This window comes from Nicotiana sylvestris, chromosome 1 (assembly GCF_000393655.2).
Source record: "Nicotiana sylvestris chromosome 1, ASM39365v2, whole genome shotgun sequence".
Classification (NCBI taxonomy): Eukaryota; Viridiplantae; Streptophyta; class Magnoliopsida; order Solanales; family Solanaceae; genus Nicotiana; species Nicotiana sylvestris.
In genome coordinates this window covers 3,428,416-3,452,184 of record NC_091057.1, presented here as the reverse complement: position 1 = coordinate 3,452,184, position 23,769 = coordinate 3,428,416, and the positions used below count along the sequence as shown (strand labels likewise).

The window sequence follows — 23,769 nt, the reverse complement described above, 5'->3', positions numbered from 1 at the left end:
TTCATTATCGGAAGGAATCTACTTTTATAAAAGTAGTTTGTCTGATTTCAATAATGTAGTTTTTCTTTTGGTCACGTTTTAATTATTTTGTCGGCCACTTTTACTTTTTCATTTTGTTTGTTTGTAGACAGATCCATTATATAAGGATCACTCTTCTTTAGTTAGAGGCAGACGTTAGCCAACATTAGAACTCTCTACCTTCTCTCTAGTTTATCTCTCTACTTGTAAAGAACCCCTTCTGTAATAATTTTTCCAAGTTTGAAATAAAATCAAAAAGGTCGCTTGGCCACAACTAAGGGTCTCTCTGCTGGTACTGTTCTTCTCCTTCCCTCTTCCATATCTAAAGTACTGTTAGCTTAAATGACAGGCTAAACAGGTAAGTGTTAGACTTGGTTCTCAATGGTTATCTGCTATTCATGTTTATGGTAGTTAGGAGTCTACTGTATCAAACCCGATGGGGTTTTGGGTTAAGGACTATATAGACCAGACAGTTACTAGTCTCGACAGTAAACCTTGGTTAGTCACAAGCTAACCGGTAGTGCTCGCTAATCCGTTTAGGTAGGTGGTCGTTGAAGGGTTGTGAAGAGCATCGCGGTTTAAGGTTTCCCTAGAGATTAGTAGCTAGGCCAGGACTGGTATCCTTGTAATTCAATTCCTGAGCCCTATTCGGAAGCGATCTGTCACTTCCCCTTGGTATCAGAGCCATGTTTAGTAGAAAACCTAGAGTCTAAGTCTAACACTTAATTTCTTAATGAATATCATTAGGAAAAAGAATACTGTTAAAACAGTAGAAAGGAAGAATATGAGCTTCCCCAACAATTAGACCTACTTAATAAGTGGACTATTCCAATGGTTAAACCTAAGGTTATATACCAATTATGTACTTTTGAACGAATAGGTTTAAAACAAGTAGTTAAAACTACTGAAGAAACACTCACGGTAGATAATGACCATGCTACATTCAGATTATTATCTGAAAGTGATCTAGCCCCTTATAGGGATTCACATAGATTTTTGCATATAGGCTTAATACAAGTTGCCTTCAAGCCACTCACTCTAAGAGGCTTACCTGAAAGCTTTATAGCAGCACTCAGAGATGGCAGAAACCAAAACTGGAAAAAGTCTCTTATAGGGACTGTGCAAACCAGTTTGGCCTATGGCCCTGTTTATTTTAATGCCTATCCTAATTTGCAAATTTCCCTTAATGATGAGAATTCTTTGAATGCTTTAATACTTAGCATCAAATTACATGGTTATGACTATTTGCCTGGTACAGAAGTTATATGCATCTGTTATAGGATTCATTTCAAACTATTATACACTTTGAATCCTATGTGTAAAATAATGGATTTGAAAAATGAAACTATTCTTATAGAAACCAACTTTGGTAAATCCAAAGTAACTACCAGAAGACCTATTAAATGGGATGAAATTGATTCCCAAAAGAATGGGTCATAAAAGAGGTTGTTGCCCCTCGAAACACTGGTAATGCTGAGGTTACAGAAATAGAACAAACCTCAAATGGCACTATTAAAATCAGGTTCAATGAACCCGATCAAACTGATAATATCAGTTTATCATCTAGATTAACTAGATCTAATTCTTTTTATATTTCTCCAATTGATTATGTGGTAGAATTTCCATCGAGAGCATCCATATCACAAATTAGAGACAATAATAGAATTAATGAAGTCAGCATTGGTAGTGATAATATTGTTAAGGTCAATAATAATTCAGATCTTGAACCCACTGCATCCGAAATGGATTTTTCAAATGGTTTTAAAAATGACTGAAAACCAAATAGATTTTAGTCCGGGTTCACTGGCAAGAAAAATAATTTTAGAAGAATTTCTAAAACCTAAATGGGCAGTTTTCAGAAAATGGTTTCATGAAAATATGTCCCCTGAATTAGTACAATTTTTTAGACATGACTTTTATACAGACATTAGCAAGAAAAATAAAATTATTGCTTTTGTTCCATGGTTTATGTCTAAGCATGTTTATAACTATATTTCTGTGCTAGAAAGAGATTATACGCTCACAAATGGAAATATTGTCAATTCTATTTTTCCATCCCAACAATCTTTTCATATAGGAGAAAAGGATAAAATTATCTATTGCACTGCTTTTTCAAAAATATTTGAAAATGATGTTGCTACAATAACTGCTAAGAATTTGAATACCATGCTTACCCAAAATAATTATACTAATATGTATGTGAGTATTCTGGGTGAAAAGGTTATTAAAATTCATGAGAAATTGGACAAGCTTATAGCTGAAGTCCAAAAAATCCAATAGAAGGATACTAAAGGTAAAAAGCAAATCGCTACTACTAGTATCCAACCACCGCCTGAGATAAGAGACTTTAAATTAAAAAGTCTTGATGACATTGAGGAACTTCTTAATAAGAAGTTTGGAAAATTTAGAGCTAGTCCTCTAAGTTTAGAGCATGCATCTACTAGCGGTACAAAAGTAGATGACGAGATTAATAAAATCTCTGAGAAATATGCTCGAAAACCATACCAAAGAATGCTTTACTACCCAAGACCTACCCCTCAAGATGTCCTGATAGAAGAACAAGACAATGATCATTACCACCAAGGTTATAGTGGGTCAGATATCTATGAATGGAACATAGATGGTCTTGCCGAAAGGCAAATTTATATGACACTACATAGAATGCTTATGTACAGTATTATCTATAAATTTAATAAAAATATAGATAGGGAAATTGTAGAAATGATTATTGGCAGATTTATTGGTCAACTGAAAGGCTGGTGGGATAATTATCTCACCCAAGACCAGCGCTTTCAAATAATGCATGCAACCAAGACTGAAGATGATAAGATTGTTCAAAACTCAGTCTATTCTTTAGTCATGAATATCATTGAACACTTTTCTGGAAGATGGTTTGATAATAGTGAGACCATTAGGACAATGCTCCAGAATTTGAGGTGTAAAACCCTCACATCTTTTAGATGGTATAAAGATGTTTTCTTATCCAGAGTGATGGAATTGCCAGAGAGTAATAGTACTCATTGGAAGTCTAAGTTCATAGATGGACTCCCACCCTTATTTGCTAAAAGGATTCAAAAAGTCCTTTGAGGCATAGGAATGAGTATTGATTATAATAATTACTCATATGATAAATTATTTAGTATATCCACTCAGAAAGGTTTAGCTCTGTGTAATGAGATCAAGCTAAACCAACAAATCAAGAAACATCATCTCACTGAGAGACAACAATTAGGTGAATTCTGTGAACAATTCGCCATCAATATACCATCCAGAAGAAATAAATCCCGTAAAAAAGATTTCAAAAGGAAAAAGGGTTCGCCGGAAAAACGGCGCGAAAAGACCCAAAAAAGAAAGGCTTTTCATAAAGCCAGAAAGGGTTTTATTAAATCAAAAAACCCTCAGGCCTGTTATAAATGTGGTAGAGTAGGCCATTATGCAAAAGATTGCAAGATCAAAGAACTAGATTTAGATGATCATATCAAAGATTCTTTATGTAAGATTCTTCTGAATTCTTCTCCGGAAATATCTGATACTGATGAAGGAACTTCATCAACAAGTGAAGACCTAAGGGTCCTTCATGAAGAAAGTTTTACTCCATCTTCTGAAGAAGAGCAAGAGTCTTGTAATAAGGGACAATGCTCAAATCATTGTTGTAATATCGACGATGAACTCTTTAATATCTACTCTCAATTTAGGGATTTAAAGATTAATGTTTTGTCTAATGACAATTTGATTGATTTGCTAAGGGTTATTAAAGACCCTGAATTAAGGTCCCCGCTAATAGATAAAATTCCTACAAATCCAGAGGTAGGAACATAGGTGGAAGAAATTCCATCTCAGAAAGGACCTTACACCATGTCTGAAATCAGAAAGATGGTGAAAAATAAGTCCCAACCTGAAAGGCTTGCTACTGTCTAAGATTTAAGTACTGAGATAAGTTATCTCAAGAAAGAAATCTCGGAATTAAAAGCTTCAAATGTAGCTTTAGATGAAAGAATTTTTAGATTAGAAAATTCTGAGGGGATTAATACAGATCTCGGTGTTAAGATTACTGAGATAGATAATATCCCTAGTTCTTCAGAAGAAAAGACTGATAGTACTTTAGTGGCAGTAATGGATTTTTCTGAAGATGAATTTTTAGAAAAATTACAATATTTTATCACTCAAAAATTTTTAATAAAAATAACTCTTTTAATTGATTACAATTTCAAAAAAGTGTTTGTCGCTCTATTTGATAGTGGAGCATATTTAAATTGTGTAAAAGAAGGGGTTATACCCTCTAGATATTTTCATAAAATCACTCATCGTTTAAAAAATGCTAGTGGTGGTGCAATGGGTATTTCATATAAATTTCCCAAAGCTTATATTTGCCAACAAAACACATGCATTCCTGAGAGTTTTGTTATGGTAAAAGATATTCAACAAGAAGTAATACTTGGAGTCCCATTTTTTATAAAATTAATGCCTTTTTTATATTGCGATACAAAGAGTTTTACTGGTACTTATAATGGTAAGAGTATCACTTTTGAGTTTATAACTGAGCCAATTCAAAGATTTTTGAATGAGATTATTTCTAATAATATTTCTTCAAAGGTCAATCAAATTGAATTTTTGAAAAATGAGATTTGTTCCATTACTATAGAACATGATTTAAAAAATCCCAAGCTAGTAGAAAAGATTAATTTTTCTCAAAAATCAATTTGCTGCTTCTATATGTGGTGACCATCCGAATAAATTTTGGAATAGAAAGAAGCATATTATAAGTCTTCCTTATGAAGAAGACTTTTCTGAGGATAATATCCCTACTAAAGATCGACCTTGTCAAATGAACTCCGACTATATGGAGTTATGCAAGAAGGAAATTGATTCCTTATAGCAGAAGAGTTTAATTAGACCCTCAAAGTCCAAATGGTCTTGTACTGCTTTTTATTTTAATAAACATGCGGAACAGGAACGAGGAGTTCCTAGACTAGTTATAAATTTTAAACCCCTTAATAAGGTGTTAAAATGGATTAGGTGCCCTATCCCTAATAAAAAGGATTTACTGGATAGACTTCATGATGCCATTGTATTTTTAAAATTTGATTTAAAATCAGGTTATTGGCAGATTCAAATATCTGAATCAGATAGATATAAGACTGCTTTTAATGTGCCAATGGGCCAATATGAATGGAATGTTATGCCCTTTGGTTTGAAAAATGCTCCCTCTGAATTTCAAAAAATTATGAATGATATTTTCCTTCCTTATACGGATTTCATAATTGTTTATATTGATGATATTATAGTATTTTCAAAAAATATAGAATCTCACTTCAAACATCTTGATCTCTTTAAAAAGATTATTATACAAAATGGTTTAGTTATATCAAAACCAAAGATGATGATTTTCCAAACTTCTGTTAGATTTCTGGGTAATAACATTGAGAAGGGTAGGATTATCCCCATTAATAAAAGTATTGAATTTGCATTCAAATTCCCCGATATTATTACGGATAAAACTCAGCTTCAAAGATTTTAGGAAGCTTAAATTATATTTCCCCTTTTATAAAGGACCTTGCTAAAGACACTGCTCTTCTTTATGAAAGATTAAAGAAGAATCCTAAAGCTTGGACTGAAAGTCATACTGAAACACTCAAGAGAATTAAGCATAAGGTTAATAACCTCCCTTGTTTGACTCTCGCCCATCCTACTTAGGCAAAAGTGGTGGAAACTGATGCCTCTGATATTGGTTATGGTGGAATACTGAAACAATGTTCCCCTGTAGATAAACAGGAATACCTTGTTCAATTTTATTCTGGTAAATGGAATAACTCCCAGAAAAATTATACAACTGTAGCTAAAGAAATTCTTGCTATTGTTAAATGTGATGAAATTTCAGACTGACTTATATAATCAGAAATTTATTATTAAAACTGATTGTCAGACTACTAAATTTATCTTTAATAAAGATTACAAGCATGCTGTTTCCAAACAAATGTTTGCAAGGTGGCAAGCTTTATTAACCCCTTTTGATTTTGAAATTATATACAAAAAAGTGTCTGATAATACCCTTCCTGATTTTCTTACTAGAGAATACCTGAACTAATAGTTCTACTACTTTATCTACAGATTATGAGACCTACATACAAGCCTCCTCGGCAACGAGGAAGAGGAAGGGCAGCTACTAATAGCAGAGAGAATAATATTCTCGCCCAAATGGGAAATCAAAGACTTATAGCCGCTAATATTACAGAAGGTAATACCGAACATCCATTATACAATGAATTTATGGATTTTATAAAATCCAAAAAAGATGAAGGTACGTCATCATCTAATGTACCTACATACTCCTCACTCATATCACAGGATGCTAATGACAATTTTGAGACTTATAGTCAAAAAGAATCCAAAGAGTTAATAATTCTTTTGGAACAGTCCGACCATATATATATATATAGAATACTCTTTTCACGCTTGCTTTATTGTAAGACTGAATATTAACTTTTGATCCCGTTCCTTCTTTTCAAAATACTAGTTTATAAAACAAAATCTGTTTTTTCCTTTATGCTGAAGTAAACATCATTTTGTCTAACTTCCATATGATTAAATAGAAAACTGAACTTCAAGGATTTTAAACTAGAAAAAAAATTAAAATGACATTGGATGGATTAAGACACTTGAAACAGAGCTAATATTACATTTAAAAAAATGTTATTACAAGAGTTGGTGAACTTGCAGGAAGTTTCTACAGAAGATGGCTCAAAATGATATTGAGGATATGTTAGATGAGCTAAGGAGGATGAAGAGCAGAGGTGATCTGAACAGCATCAAGATTAAGACACTTGAAATGTGTTGGGATATATACTATTAACCATGAGTTTGGTTTAGATATAGTATTTATTATGAAATAATTGTTTATTCAGTTTTAATAAAGTTTTAAATAGATCATATAATAGTCTGTGTCCTTTGCTTATATAGTAGATGATTTAGTGTATAGAGTTTAGCTTATACACGGAAGATTAAATCATCGGTTCTTATAAGTATAAAGTTTGAGTTCACAATCTAATGATGGAATTGGACAAACCATCAGGAATGATTGTAGCACAAGATTAAATATAATTAATCTTGATTATGGGAATGGTTTAATTCCAACTTCTTGTGCTAGTACATTTTGTATGTATTGAACGGACCAGGTAGAGATAAGTATTTTATACTGACTTAATAAAATAAACTCTCTAGCCATTAAATGTACTTATACTCTTAATCTTGATATAATTATTATTAGTTGTGTATATTATTATTGTTTTGATTTATTAAAAGGCAAGATTCTTTCGTGGGTCAATATGCCTGGTAAATTGGATAATAATAATATACATTGGCGAAGTAATAGTTAGTTGATGGAATCCATGTCTCGGTTTAGAGATTGATGATATACCTTTATGAAAGCTTATAAGTTTTCATGTGTAAACCCGGCCGGTGGATTTTGTATCCGACACATGAAATAAGTTAAGCGAAAGTCTAAAGGAAATAATCAATAAATTAAATCGTCAGTAATTTAATTTAATTGATTCGTATCTGAATCTTAACATGGGGAGTTAAATAAGATTTAATGGATGAATTTCGAAATTGAATAAGGAGTGTAATTACGAATTTTTAGTGGAATAATTCGTAATTAATTATGGTGGATATTAATTTCGAAAATTACAAATTAATTCCATAATTGGAAGCCTTGTTAATTAAATTCTGTGGTCCCTACTGTGCCTAAATAATAGGAAATAAAGGAATCCTTTTTCTGGTGGAAAAGAAAACCTAACAGGTTTTGGAAAAGGGTCTTAACCCTTAAAACTTGTGCTATAAATACATAAGGTTTTCCACCTAGAGGGATGAGTACATGGTGGCTGAAATTTTCAGCCAAGTTTTCCTAGAAATTTCGCCCACACGAAATTGCTATTTTCGGGTATTATTTGGGTAACACAGTAGAAGACCGGGGAACGTTCGAGGATCATGATTGTGCGGGTGATGGAGATTCTATTAAGAAGTTATGGAACTGAAGGCTCACGTGGTAGAAAAGATATGTTCACGCTTCAAGAGGTAACCCGTGAAATCCCGTTTATGCTAGTTGTCTAAATTACATGTGATTTTGATACTGGGATTGCTTCCGCTGCATATAATAATCCATCAATTGATATCAGAGCTCACTCACATCTAATTAGATAACTAAGTTTTTCATGAAACAAGAATATGGTGTTTATGTGCATTTTTTGAATTACATATATATGTGGTTTTCTGAAAAACTGCACTGTTGTTTTGTGAATTAACTGTGCATAATTTATGGATTATTCTTATAATCATGAGATATATGTTTTTTTATTGATATTTGATTGAGATTATCTGAATTTTTTGGGGTAAACCCTAGAAAAACGCAAAACCTGTTTTTGACGGAATAGCCGGAATTTTCGGAGGTCAGCGAACTTGACGGACTCCGATTGAGCTGAAATTTGGTGGGTCCATCGGAAACGCTGTGGTGAGAAACACTCACTTCTTAGCAGTGAATCATGGTATTTTTCGGCGTTTTGAGGTCGTTTGGACTGTGTTTTGGACGTTTTTCTATTTTCTGAAAATTATTTCTTAATAATTTTAATTCTTTTTTAATTCAATGGTGTTGGGGATGACTCCCCATGGTCCCCATGATTAAATACTAGTCATATAATAGGTTTACAGATTGACTATTAGCAAATAAACGTGTTGTTGTATTAAATTCAATAATAGAGGTGTAAGATTTTATTGACTAGGTCTTACAAGGTATAATTCATATTGAGTAATGATATAATTATTTTGTAAGAAAGTAAAATTCTCTATTTGATATCCTGGATGACTAATGATTGGAGCGTTTGACATGTTTGTGCATAAAAAATTTCTCAAATTTAAGTTTATATTTTCATGCCCTACGTGATTACTAGTTTGGATTTTCGATGAAGAATTTTGTTCTCTGATTGGAGGTTCTAATTAAGTGAAATATGACGGTATGTTGTATGAGTTTTATAATGTTGGTATGACTTTTAAGCTATGGTCTACCATAAAATAATTTTATGAGCTAAATATATATTCACTTGTAAATTGAGAATTTTATGAGTAATAAATAGTTACCACTGAAGTGGTTTGTTTATTTGAACTCATGAAAAATTCTTAGTAAATTTGTACATGTGAAATTATATCTATTCATGGATTGAGCATTATGATTAATAAGTAGGATCCACAAAATGGTCTATTTATTTGAGTCACTGAAATATGTTTAATATACCATGTGAAAATTATCCTTGAGAAATCTACATTAATGGTGGAGGTTCATAACTAGAAAAAGAGTATTTATCTTTGGGTACTAGTGAAACTAACTCCACCCATGAGAAGAGATATTGGGGTTTTCACTGAACGGGAGAAAATATAATATCTCAGGTTCTTATGTATTTAATAAAAGGATAATTTATTGCAAAAGGAGATATTATATATCCTAGAAATAGGAAGAAAATAATATATGCCTTGAGCTCATAGTGTAATTATAAGGAGAATGGAAATCAATATCATATTTATTTTAATTCATGAAACTACTTAAAACGGTTATTCTCCGAGTTTGGTTACAGGCTAGTGGTCATGAATTTGACGGACTCCGATTAACCTGAAACTTGGTGAGTTCATCGAAAACGATTTAGTGAAAAAAAAACTCCTTGCTATGCAGTGAATCATGTTGTTTTTTTGGCATTTTGAGGTCGTTTAGATGAGTTTTCAAGCAGTTTATTAAATTGAATTTGTTATAAATATGAAAAATTATTCTTTATATATCGGCTATATTTGTGTTAAATCTGAAACATGATGATTTAACTTGATATGATATATAGCAAGAATGCAAATCACATGGATTTAATCCTGACTACGCCAAAAAAAATAATTTAATTTGGTCTAGTTTTTGGCGATCATGAATTTCACGATCTCCGAATGACCTGAAATTCAGTAGGATCATTGGAAACGATCATTTAAGAAGAACTCACTGCTATGCAGTGAATCACATCGTATTTTGATGATTTGGGATCGTTTAGGTGAGTTTTTTGGAGGTTTGACGGATTAAAATGTGATTTACATACGAAAAGTCATTCTTTCTATCATTTTATATGTCTAATCTGGAACATGATAACACATGTTGATTTGACATGAATTGGTATATGATAAAAAAAATGTAGGTCATATTTTAAATTCTTAAAAAAAATGCTTAAAATGATAATTTTCCAAATTTGGTCGCAATTTTTGATTGATATGAAATTTGGTAGATTTATCAGAAATAGTCCAGTCAACAATAATCACCACTATACAGTGTGAAATATTAATTTTAGTATTTTAAAACTGTTTAAATGGGTATTGAGCATTTTTTTTTAATATGGAACTTAATCCTCAGAGAAAAGTTCGTGGTTGTGATAAAGTGGTGATGGGAATAAACCCCTATTGTCTTCATTTTTTATTTATAGTGAGATAATAAATTTATGCGTTGACATTAGGTCTTCCTCCATATCGGATAAATTTATTATGAACTCACTGGCTATAGTTACTAGTTATTGATAACCAGTATTAACTCTCCATCTGAGCTTAAAGGGTTGAATCAATTTTGTAACTACAATACAATCATGATTAAGTGGTGATAGAAATATATTTCTATGGTCTTCCACTATTAATTTCAAGTGAGTAATAAATTTATGTGTTGACTTTAGGTCTTCCTCCATATCGGATAAATTTATTGTAAGCTCACTAGGTGAAATACTAGTAATTGACATCGTGTACTTACTCTCCATCTGAGTATACATGTTGGATCAATGAAACTAGAGCTATTAAAAATGATGTTCACTTGACTTAAATTAACAGTATACTCTCCATCTGAGTTGGGTCTGTTTTAATTATTGGAGTGAATAATCTGGCATTGCATATGTATGTTGCATGAGTAGTTCTTTCCCATCGAAATTGCTATTCAAGATGCATGACATATATGTGTAGTGTGTTTTAAAATTTTTGTATTAAAAAGTTATATACAATTGACTGAAAATAATAGTATGCTCTCCATCTGAGTTGGTTCTATTTATTTTTGGATTGTATAATTCTTGCATTATATAATATACTTTGCATGAATAATTCTTTTCCCATCGAAATTTATTATTCCAGATGCATGTATGTATATAAATATTGAATGCAGTCTGAATTTTACTATTCAGTGTTTTGACTTATTATGATCTATTTAATATTTTTATCTCAACTCCACAATGATTTTATGCAATTTGTCGTATTACTTGTTAAAATTTTCTTTTAGTGATAAGGCATTAATTTTAAGGATGCAATATATGTACTTTTGTTAGAAGGAATTTAATTCCGGTTTCTGGGCAAAATAAGAGATGGATATTTGTTTTATTTTTCGAATAACTCTTGAGTTATTGAGCTTAATAAACACTTTATCTCTTGTGGTACATGAATGCATGACCTTGTTATTATATATTGATGTCTCTCCTGAACAGAACAATATTAGTCTACCTCATAAGAGAATATGTTCTTCAAAATTGAGTAAAACTTATCTGTGCACTTTTATCTAAGTCATATTAATCTGGATAGGATTTCAAGTTGGTCAAGTATGGACCTTAAGGTTCATTGAAAGTAGAGGCACTACCAACTTGTGGATCCTGTTTGGAAGGAAATTTGACTAAAAGATGTTTCCCTTTAAAAGGAAATAAAACTAGTGATAAGCTAGAATGAATCCTTTCTGATTTGTATGGTTAAATGAACATACTCGTAAGAGATAGATTTTGAGTATTTTATGACGTTCATAAATGATTACTCAAAATATTAATATATTTATTTGATGCACTGTAAGTCTTAATGAATTAAGTAATTCAAGGTTTTTAAGACTTGAAATAGAGAAGCACCAAAGAAATATATTAAGTTACTACAATTTGATTGTAGTGGCGAGCATCTCTCTAAAGAGTTTTTTAGTTACATATCAGAATAGGGATTACATCTCAATTGACTACACCGTAAACTCCATAATAGAGTCGTGTAGTAGAAAGAAGAAATAAGTCTCTTTTGGATATGGATAGACTAATGACGTGTTATTCAGATTTGCCTTATTTATTTTTGGAATATTTCCTGGAAACTTCAAATTACATTCTGAATTTAGTTCCTTCTAAGCTAGTACCTGGGACATCTATAGAACTGTGGACTGAATGTAAGCTTGGTCTGTGGCATGTTCAGATATAGGATTATCCCGCATATGTGCTGAAAGGGAAAACAGATATGTAAGTTGGAACTAAGGATGGATAGGTGCATGTTTATCAAATATCCAGAAAACGAATGAAGCTTTATTTTATTGTCCTAAAGAAAATAAGGCAATTGTTAAAACAAATGCATTTTTCTAGATAAGGACTGTTTAATAAAACATGTTCCTAGAAGTAAACTATTTTTACAGGAACTGGGCAAAGAAATAACTAGATGTTCAAGAACATCAAAACCCACACGTCAGAATTGACGTTCCATTGCATTTAAGTAGTGGGAGAACGTTAATAGACATAATATGCCTTTATCGAGTGGGAGTGATGTTTGAACATTGAACACTATAGTAAGAAGTCACTAATATTTCAATGTCGTGAGGTAACGAAGGTAATATTAGTGGTACTTCGTCTTAGTGGGAGAAAGCTAAAGAAAATTATAGTTCGGTGTTCATTCTTGGGATAGTTTCGGTAACAGGATCTCTGAAGAGTTTAATACCAAACTAGATAATTACGACAAAGTACTACTGGACAAATATTGCATCAGATATAACTTGGCAAGATTCTTTAACAAAACCTTATTTGGTGAAGGCTTTTAATAGTCATGTAAAAGAATGCCTGAGAAAGTTGTAGATGCATGGTTATGAGTCTAAGTGGGAGATTGTTGGGGTATATACTATTAACCATGCATTTGGATATAGTATATTCTAATAATTATCATGGTTAAAAGTCTAAGTGGGAGATTGTTGGGATATATACTATTAACCATGAGTTTGGTTTAGATATAGTATTTATTATGAAATAATTGTTTATTCAGTTTTAATAAAGTTTTAAATAGATCATATAATAGTCTGTGTCCTTTGCTTATATAGTAGATGATTTAGTGTATAGAGTTTAGCTTATACACGGAAGATTAAATCATCGGTTCTTATAAGTATAAAGTTTGAGTTCACAATCTAATGATGGAATTGGACAAACCATCAGGAATGATTGTAGCACAAGATTAAATATAATTAATCTTGATTATGGGAATGGTTTAATTCCAACTTCTTGTGCTAGTACATTTTGTATGTATTGAACGGACCAGGTAGAGATAAGTATTTTATACTGACTTAATAAAATAAACTCTCTAGCCATTAAATGTACTTATACTCTTAATCTTGATATAATTATTATTAGTTGTGTATATTATTATTGTTTTGATTTATTAAAAGGCGAGATTCTTTCGTGGGTCAATATGCCTGGTAAATTGGATAATAATAATATACATTGGCGAAGTAATAGTTAGTTGATGGAATCCATGTCTCGGTTTAGAGATTGATGATATACCTTTATGAAAGCTTATAAGTTTTCATGTGTAAACCCGGCCGGTGGATTTTGTATCCGACACATGAAATAAGTTAAGCGAAAGTCTAAAGGAAATAATCAATAAATTAAATCGTCAGTAATTTAATTTAATTGATTCGTATCTGAATCTTAACATGGGGAGTTAAATAAGATTTAATGGATGAATTTCGAAATTGAATAAGGAGTGTAATTACGAATTTTTAGTGGAATAATTCGTAATTAATTATGGTGGATATTAATTTCGAAAATTACAAATTAATTCCATAATTGGAAGCCTTGTTAATTAAATTCTGTGGTCCCTACTGTGCCTAAATAATAGGAAATAAAGGAATCCTTTTTCTGGTGGAAAAGAAAACCTAACAGGTTTTGGAAAAGGGTCTTAACCCTTAAAACTTGTGCTATAAATACATAAGGTTTTCCACCTAGAGGGATGAGTACATGGTGGCTGAAATTTTCAGCCAAGTTTTCCTAGAAATTTCGCCCACACGAAATTGCTATTTTCGGGTATTATTTGGGTAACACAGTAGAAGACCGTGGAACGTTCGAGGATCACGATTGTGCGGGTGATGGAGATTCTATTAAGAAGTTATGGAACTGAAGGCTCACGTGGTAGAAAAGATATGTTCACGCTTCAAGAGGTAACCCGTGAAATCCCGTTTATGCTAGTTGTCTAAATTACATGTGATTTTGATACTGGGATTGCTTCCGCTGCATATAATAATCCATCAAAATGGAGCTAAGATTTTTGAGTACTCTTCTCAAATACTATCTTCTTTTGCCTGATTCCTTAGTCAAAATCGCAAAGAAGGCCCAACTGATTGATGAAATGCTTCAATCAGTTTTTGATGAATGCAAAACTAACCTTAATGTGGAAAGGCTAGTTTCACAGTTTTTGGAATTCATTGAAGGTAATACCAACTTAAGGTACAGTTTTGAGTTGAATCGTTCCCATCTATCAGAATATATGGATTGCCTCGACAAGAATCTAAATGATGTAAAGATGTTCTTGGAATTGGATATTGAGTGGACGAATCAACGAATACTTCAGCTTAATCGATTTTTAGAATAAGTGAAAATCATTCAAAAGAAAATGAGATTTTTGAGATACTTATATGCCACGGAGATAAATAGTTACATCGACCACGAGAAGCTGGAAGGTCTGGAGACTCGAATTTAGCTCATGGCTGACAATGTGGCACAGTTCTGCCTTGCTCTTTGGCTTAATAAGGTTGAAGATGATGCAGATTCAGATGAGGATACATATGATACATATTCATATGACAATGAAGATGATCCAGAATCAGATGAGGTTGAAGAAAATGCCGATTCAAATGACATTAAAGATGATACATATTCATATGAGGATGAAAATGATTTTGTGAGTAAACCTCCATATCTTTTATGTCTAATTGTGCTAGTGGAGCTGGAAATGAAGAAGATTTTTCTTGGTGAAATAAGGGCTTCAAAGTTTTGTCAATCAAGAACTTTCAAAAAGCATAAATTCCCTAAAGATTTTTCACATTAGCTCCACAGTCTGCTGGTGTGTCTCAAGTGCAAGAAGCTTAAGAACTTTTCTGATACTATCTCTATTCGAAATATTAATGTGGCAATAGAGTTCTTGTTGGTATTTCTTGCTGATGTGCCAAATCATGTTATTAACGGTAAGAGGTTCAATGAGGTCTTAGAAGAGGTTGGAGCTCTTGTGGGCGATGTTCTATGTGTAGTTTATAGCTCTATGAACAAAGATGATACTAGCAATATAAACCTTTGCTCGATACAAATATTGGAGAAAACTGAATATCTAAAGGCAAAACTGGAGAGGTGCTACAAATCCTTAAAATTCACTCCATCTCAGTTTCCCATAGTTGGTGGATTGAACTTTCTGGATTCTCTATTAAGGAAATTGAATGAGATGGTGAAATCTGAATTAGGTTTAAATTTCATGATGAAGCCTCAAATTGTTATTTTAAAGAAAGAGTTCTCATATCTAACATCTGTTTTCAGAGATGTTGCAAAGGTGAAGCATGGACATGAAATTCTTAAAGATCTTCAGAGGCGTACTATCAATTTGGCATACGAAACTGAAGTTCCCATTGACTTTATTCTTGCTCAGCATAATGCTCTTCGGTATCTTTTTTGCTCACTTCCTACAATCTTAAAAGAGATCAAGCATATTAATGCAGAGGTGACCAGGACGTGGTTGGAGAACCTTGCTCTTGAGCCCTGCTCTATTGTACAGCTATCTAAACATATGCCAACTCAACATAGTAATCTTATGAATGACGAGGAGATAGTTGGTTTTGAGAATGACACGAAAAGAATAATTCGGTATCTTACACGAGGGACAAATGAGCTAGATGTCATCCCAATTTTTGGGATTGGGGGGAAGGTAAAACAACTTGTGCTAGAAAGTTGTACAATAATGACAACATTGTTTATCATTTTGATGTTCGAGCATGGTGCGTAACTTCTCAAACATATAGCCGGAGAGAGCTATTACAAGAGATTTTCAATCTAGTTACCGGTCCCAAGGAGAAGGTAGATGAGGTTGGCGAACTAGCTGACAAGCTGAGGAAAAGCTTAATAGGAAAGAGATATCTCATTGTCTTGGATGATATGTGGGATTTTATGGCATGGGATGACTTAAGACTTTGTTTCCCTGATGTTGTAAATAGAACCAGAATTGTTACCCAGTGTCTAAATTGATAAGTTTATGGATAGCGGAAGGCTTCGTGCAGAACATTGAATCTGGGAGATTAATGAAAGAGACAGCTGAAGGTTACTTGATGGATCTCATTAGCAGTAACGTGATAATGGTATCAAGGAGAAGATATAACGGTAAAGTCAAATATTGTCGGGTTCATGATGTAGTGCTTCACTTTTGCTTGGAGATGAGTAGAGAAAAAAAATTTATGTTGGTAGTGAGGGGGAACATTCAACCTTCCGATTTGAAGGAAAGTCGAGTGAGGTTCAGTTTCAGTAATGAGCTTTCCATGTTTGCATCCAAAACGCGGAAACCTTTCCACCAACACTTAAGGTCACTGATAACCACCAATAGAGGAGAATCTTTATATTGGAATCCCTTCAGCCAGGTTATTAATTTGATGAGGCTTCTTAAGGTCTTGGATTTGAGTTCCCATAAATTGGGTCGTTTGTCGTTTGCTACGTTGCAACCACTAATTCACCTCAAGTACGTCTCACTTTTCATAGATAAATTCGATTTTCATGGAATATCACATTTGCCCCATCTAGAAACATTAATTCTCATTTGTTTTATGGCTACGCAGTTATCAACGAATTTTTGGAAAATGAAAAAATTAAGGCATGTAGAGTTTACTAAGAATTATTATTTTTGGGGAAAGCAGATCAATGAAGAATCCTCTAAGTTGGAAAATTTGAGGATATTAAGGGCTCCAACAACAGCAGCAAATAGAGAACACATCAAGAGAAACAGTCCTTTCATCAAATTCAAGACAACAATAGGACATTACTGTAAGCAATATGACTGGACAACAACAACAACTTGAAAGCACACCAAGTACTGCAATAATGAACTCAAATGCTGGACAGAAACAATAGGATTCCAGTACTCCTATGATTTCTGAGGAAGATAGAAAACTGCTTGATGCATTGGCAGACTCTACACATCGAAACTCAGTAAGTTCAATGCAAATTGTTAGTACAGGAAATGTGAGTAAACACAGGAATAAAATGCAAGTCATAAAGCAACATCACAACACGACAGCTTTGGCAAATACACAACAAGGAAATGCATTGATGACACAGGACCTCGTCGACAACTATCCGCATCCTGTGAATGTGGGTAGAAATATGTATGAGGAAGGAGAAGAAGATGCTGTTTTGAAAGAATGCCGTTCACATGCAGCAAAACAAGGCGATTTATCACCTATGCATAGCGACAAAATAAAGAAAGCACATACAAGGAAATATAGTTGGGACGACAAGGTTAGTGATTTTCTAAATGTTAGGCGACCTCCAATGAGAGTTGCCAAACAAAAGAAGGATGCCACAACTACGTCAACGAGGTCCAACCGTTCAAAAAAGAAATGATGATTTTTGATTACGTTTTGAACACGGTTGAGGAAAACAACAAAGAATTACAAATTGAATATTTTACAAGTTTGGAAAAGAAGGGACAAGAATCAAATTGGTATTACATTCTATTTTACCACTTTCTTAGTATTCTCATTTGTAATATCATCACAGAGTATGTTATAAACTCTGTGATGATCATTGAATATTTGGTCCGTTCAAGTTCTTTTTTTTTACATGCTTGCTAGTAGGTGAGGCCTTTTCTTTGCCTCAATAGGATTAGTAAGGTAAGGTTTAGCCCGAGTTGTGTTGCCTTAGTCTTATGCTTTTGGAAATTATCCACACGGCTATAAGATTATATGCCCTCGTGAGACATTGCCGACAGTTACACCATGAATCATCTACATGAGGCTGTCATCATAAGGCAGTGTGAGGCGCAAAGGAGTGATTATATAGCCAAGGCATATGGGTAACACTAACGGTGCTATTGTCTCCCTTATTTATGCTTTTCCTAATTATTGTATTTTTCTTTTTTCTTTTATTAATAAAAAACTAGCCCTAGGCGCTTGCCTAGCGGATTGCCAAAAAAAAAAAAGAATTAAACCTCGATGCTAATTGCTTGAATGTTTTAGTACAAAGGTGTCCTAATCTTCAAGAACTTGAAATCTTTTTTTTTGAGAAATTATTCTGAGGAAAAGATTTGTTTCAAATTAGAGTCTTACCCAGCTTCAAATACTTCGCCTTTTCTTTCATTCGTTCCCTGTTGTACCCAAGTTACACTTGCCTTCATATATAAAGAAATTGCTACTGGGGGGGACTCGGATAGAAAGCATGATTTTCTCCATTGCGGGACTACAAAGTCTGGAGTATCTCGAATTAAGGGATCCCGATTTTAATCATTACGGAGAGTGGTGCCTTGGAGATATCACGTTCCTTAAACTTAGGGAGTTGAAACTTGTGAACTTAGGTATCTCAAGGTGGGATGCGTCAGAGGAATCTTTTCCCCAGCTTGAAACACTTGTTATAAAAAAGCCCTGGTTTCTCGAGGAGATCCCCCTTAGCTTTGCAGATATTCCAACACTGAAACAGATTAAGTTGATATTTACCCCCTTTTGCCGCAATGAATATCTGGTGGCTTCAGCTGCGAGAATTAAAAAAGAAGTTGAAGAGAATGAAGGACGCGACCGTATTGACCTCATCATTATTGAGGTAAGTAGAAACAAACTCCAATGTGATGTTTTAGTGTCTCTATGTGCATCTAATGTGCAAACAATATGTTCAATACAGGATGGTCTTGGAAATATCCAGAAGCTGTGAGTCACAATGTGCTTAGGCAACTGCAGCAAAAGCACAGACAGAGTGGACAGAGTTCTTTCTTAGCAAATTGTTGTGGTCTATTATGTAGCTGGCGAAAATCCCAATCTCCTTATACTGTAACATTACTACTGATTGCTAAGTCTGTTTTGATTGATTGAGACGCGTACCCTCTTTTTAGTATGTTTCTAGTGATTGTAGAACAATATCATATGGCATTCCACTTTGATTTCTTTTTTTGCATTGTAGTTTGGTGGTTGTTTTCCCTTCAATTTCTATAATCCCTTCATCTTACACCTTCTATGACGATGTGAGGTATCCAGCCTATAATCAAAGGTTTTGATAGGCGCACGGCCTTTGATTTAGGCCCTAATTCCTGATACCAAATGATTATTTAGAGGAAATCTGTCTTTGATTTGATTATCTTGTGATTGTTCTTCATATATACCTAGAGTCAATTACTCAAATGGTCACTCAACTTTCTCAAATTATCTCCGAAAGTCACTTTTCTTTCGTTTATAACAACAAAGTCATTGAACTATGCCTATTGCACTCAAAAGATCACTCAACTAGATTTTTCAAATTTTGGATTATCAAATACCTATTTTACCCTCTAAATTATAAATATTTATCTTCTTTTATTTTTTTAACTTTTCAATATTATGATTTTCCCTTTTTAATTTATATTATGGACTTACCTATAGAATAAATAAATATTATTTATAAATTAAAAAAATAAAAAGTATTTAAGCATCTATAATCTATAATGTTGGAATAACAAAATAATGAGCATAGTAAAGTTAATTAGAATAATTTGTTCGTAATAATAATTTTAGTATTAACAACAAAAATTTAAAAATTTATTTACACAATATGAAAGAAAATAAAGGTTGTAAAATATATATTCGATTCATGTAATATAAAAATAATTATTTAAATAAAAGTATTTTTATATATACACACACACACACACACACACACACACATATATATATATATATATATATATATATATATATATATATATATATATATATTCTTGAAAATTTTGCTCAATTATATTATATATATTCCATGCACGATTTAACATAGTATATTTTACTCTATACAGATAGTCCCCCTACTTTCTGGTGACATAACTTTTTGTCGTCGGAAAGTTGATAGAAACATAATAATATAATTGAGCATAATTTTCAAGAATATATAATGTATATTATAAAAATATCTTTATTTAAATAATTATTTTTGTATTACGTGCATGGAATATATATTTTACAACCTTTATTTTCTTTCATTCTGAATTGTGTAAATAAATTTTTGAAGTTTTGTTGTTAATACTAAAATTATTATTACTAACAAATTATTCTAATTAACTTTTTTTTACTAAGCATTACACATGCTTAAATACTTTTTATTTTTTTAATTTATATATAATATTTATTTATTCTATAGATAAGTCGATAATATAAATTAAAAAGGGAAAATCATAATATTAAAAAGTTTTAAAAAATAAAAAGAAGATAAATGTTTATAATTTAGAGGGTAAAATAGGTATTTGGCAATCCAAAATTTGGAAAATCTAGTTGAGTGACCTTCTGAGTACAATAGACATAGTTCAATGACTTTGTTGTTACAAACGAAAGTAAAGTAACTTTAGGAGATAATTTGGGATAGTTGAGTGACCATTTGAGTAATGGACTCTATATACCTATGTGTTATATATACCTTGAAACAGGCAATTGCAAAACTAGGTGAGTGTCATTACTATGTGACAGACATCAAGGATGTGATTTCGTTGGAAGCTGAAGGCTCGTTTTTTAAATATGGCATCTCGAACATTTGATCACTTATTGCTTCTAGGAAAGCCCGGATAAAGGACGACTACATTAAATGGGCATTGTTTAGCATCAGGAAAGGCAGCATATTTGGAAGGCAAACCAGATTAGCCTCAGTCATCTAACTTCTTTTACTAACTCCACAGGAATTGGATCAGTAAGTTTGTTCCACTGGGATGGTAAGAAAAAAGAAGGTAAGGGAGCAGCGTCATCACTTGTTTTAGAAATAAATTCTGTGTTTCGAGGCCTTAAAAACCTCTCTTGCAGAATAATCATTAGTTTCCTATGTAAACCTGAATTTTCAGTTCAAATGTGCCTCATCAGTTTATGCCATATGCTCTCTTATTTCCATCCACGATGGGCTACATGTCATACTTATAAGCAAAATAAGTACAGAGACGCTGCAGTAATGCAATAGCATTTGTATATCGTTGATGCAAATCTCTATACAAGAACTTGGAAGATGTTGTCTTTGCCTCTACGGGAAGATTCACCTAATCTAAATCTATTAATGTCTCAGTCTCTGCGTTTCAAGTTTAATATATTTGTCGACTGAATACTGCTGAAATATTCTTCATTGTATGTAATATTTCATCTTCATCATCATCCTCTCTTATTTGTTCCAGAAATTGTTCAGGGTGACACATTGTATTTGTCTGTTAGTTAGAATGATAGGCTTGAGCTGTAACAGTACTACTTGCACATTAACTAATGCAACCATTGACTTTGAAGGCTAAAAGCACATTCACAAGTTCAACAAGTATCAGATGCGGAGCTAAGATTTCAACTTTATGAGTTCTGAATTTTAGAATGACGATTTCAAATGATAATAACGGAGTCTTAAATTTAATATTTGTATATATTTAATAATTTTATTAATACACATACATTGTTTCAGCAAAAGTAACTGACTGAGCTCAATACATATTAATTAATTAAGCAATAATTGTTGTTGACCTACCATTAATTAATCAAAATAATTCAGAGCCCCTTTCAGCACCTTGTGGCAAATTTTATTCATGATCTCACAGCACCTGTGGCAAATTTTATTCATGATCATCGAGCTAATTTTCATTGTTTCTAAGGTTCTTAGATAATTTTCAATGTTATATGGTGATGTTAATCTTTGCTAATTAGACAAGTTTTTGATAATTTGGTGAGTCTATTACTCAATTGATCACTAAACTATTCGAAATTATAGAACAAAGTCAATTTTCTTTTATTGATAACGAGGAAAGTCATTCAACTATCACTATTGCACACTAATGATCACTCAACCGAATTTCTTAATATTTTCGATGGAAAAAGCTAATTTGACAGTCCATACGGACTTTTTATATTGTTGGCCACTAAAAATAGTTATCACCCAAACAAAAATAAACCCAATGTGATCCATCAAAGATAAACCCGCCCGAAATAAACTTTTACTCCTAAACACATCTCTCTCCCGAAAACCCTTGGACCAATTATTATTTTATAAAACTCTCCTCTTCCTCTTTCGACCAGATGAACTTTTCATGGTTTCTCTAATCCAAAATTGAACCTTTCAATATAGAAAATAGTTACTTAATAAGAGCAACTAGTATTAGTACCCGCGCAATGCGCGGATAATTAAAAAGAACGATCTACACCATAAAGTTTTATATGTTAGTATTAATACCATCTTTACAATCAAACATTAAAAACATTTTAAGACTCCAGTAAACTTTCATTCCATCTCCGAATAAATGTTCCATAAAAAATAATGATACTATACAATTTGTTTGTTACGAGCTTTTATGATACTATACAATTTGTTTGATGTGAGCTTTTATGAGCTGTATAACCACTATGACAGGTTGATTGGGTGATCCATCCAAGTGGGGCAAGATTTCATCTACAAATTCTCCCCACAATGCTGCTGAAATATTGTTCCTCCTATATGTAAAATACACAAATTAATAATGAGAAAATAATAGTAATTGAATCTATAACTAATTCAATTCATGGTTGCAAGCGTACTCATGATCCTCAAGCTCCAAGTTCATAAAGGTACTTGTTTTACCACCTTGATTGTATAATTCTACGGTACCATGACCAATAACTTCTCCTATGACATCTGCCACATTTAAATAAATAGTTATAAATAACGTGATAAAATATTCAACAAAAAATAGCGAAAGGTAAAACAATTACCGAATAGTTCATTCTCATCAACCTCAAGTTGATTTGTGGGATGCTCATAAGGCTTAAAGTTGAAGATATTCAAACTAAACCGTGGATCACTAATTTCATCCGCACTTGCCCTATGAGAAAATGCCAGTTTCAATTTATGCTTGTTGGTCTTAATTTTCAGATTGTTTGGTCCAACCATAAAGTTTTTCATAACATACAACTTCATTTCATGTATTTTTATTTTGAAAATACGCAAAACAGCTCTTCCAATAGTTGCATGAATTCGATCTCCCTAAAACAAAAATTTAAAAATAAATTTAAGTTAGTAAGGCGTATAAGTTGAAGAAAATACAGCACAACTCGAAAAAAATAACATGTAAAAGAGTATGCACCTTTTCACTTGAATAATTAATTCAATTGAATTAGAATTTTTTGGTTTCTCGCGGCCTGGAACGTGCCACAATCTAACAACACGAACCTTCAAATTCTAACTCATTTTGGACATTGATATTTGGCTGATATAGTTATAGTTTGGAGCCATACTTTGCAGAAGTTTTTGTGGAAGTTAAACCTTAAGCAATGTAGAGAAGTCAAACCTAAGCAAAAAATTCTTAAATAAAGATTTTTAAGGAAAGACTATCGTAATAAATTATTTTTAAGTATCTGAAATCCTGATATTTAAAAAAGGTATGTTTAAATCAATTTGTATGTGTAAGTGCGCAAGAAATGATACGGATCTTAATTTTTTAGCTTTTGGCTTTTTTTGATTTTCAACGTTT

General features: G+C 32.5%; 1 protein-coding gene and 1 pseudogene across 1 annotated transcript; one reads left to right on the top strand and one right to left on the bottom strand.

The window, feature by feature from the left end:
* The first annotated feature begins 246 nt into the window (after window positions 1-246).
* Window positions 247-19,099, top strand: LOC104220097 (putative late blight resistance protein homolog R1B-17; annotated as a pseudogene).
* A 3,521-nt stretch (window positions 19,100-22,620) lies between these two features.
* LOC104211371 (uncharacterized) lies at window positions 22,621-23,216 on the bottom strand. Its single transcript, XM_009760413.2, has 3 exons — window positions 23,012-23,216; window positions 22,838-22,934; window positions 22,621-22,753 (listed from the first exon to the last, which is right to left on the bottom strand). Exons 1-3 carry the CDS (start codon window positions 23,214-23,216, stop codon window positions 22,621-22,623), a joined length of 435 nt encoding a protein of 144 aa, XP_009758715.2.
* Between the last annotated feature and the right edge of the window lie 553 nt (window positions 23,217-23,769).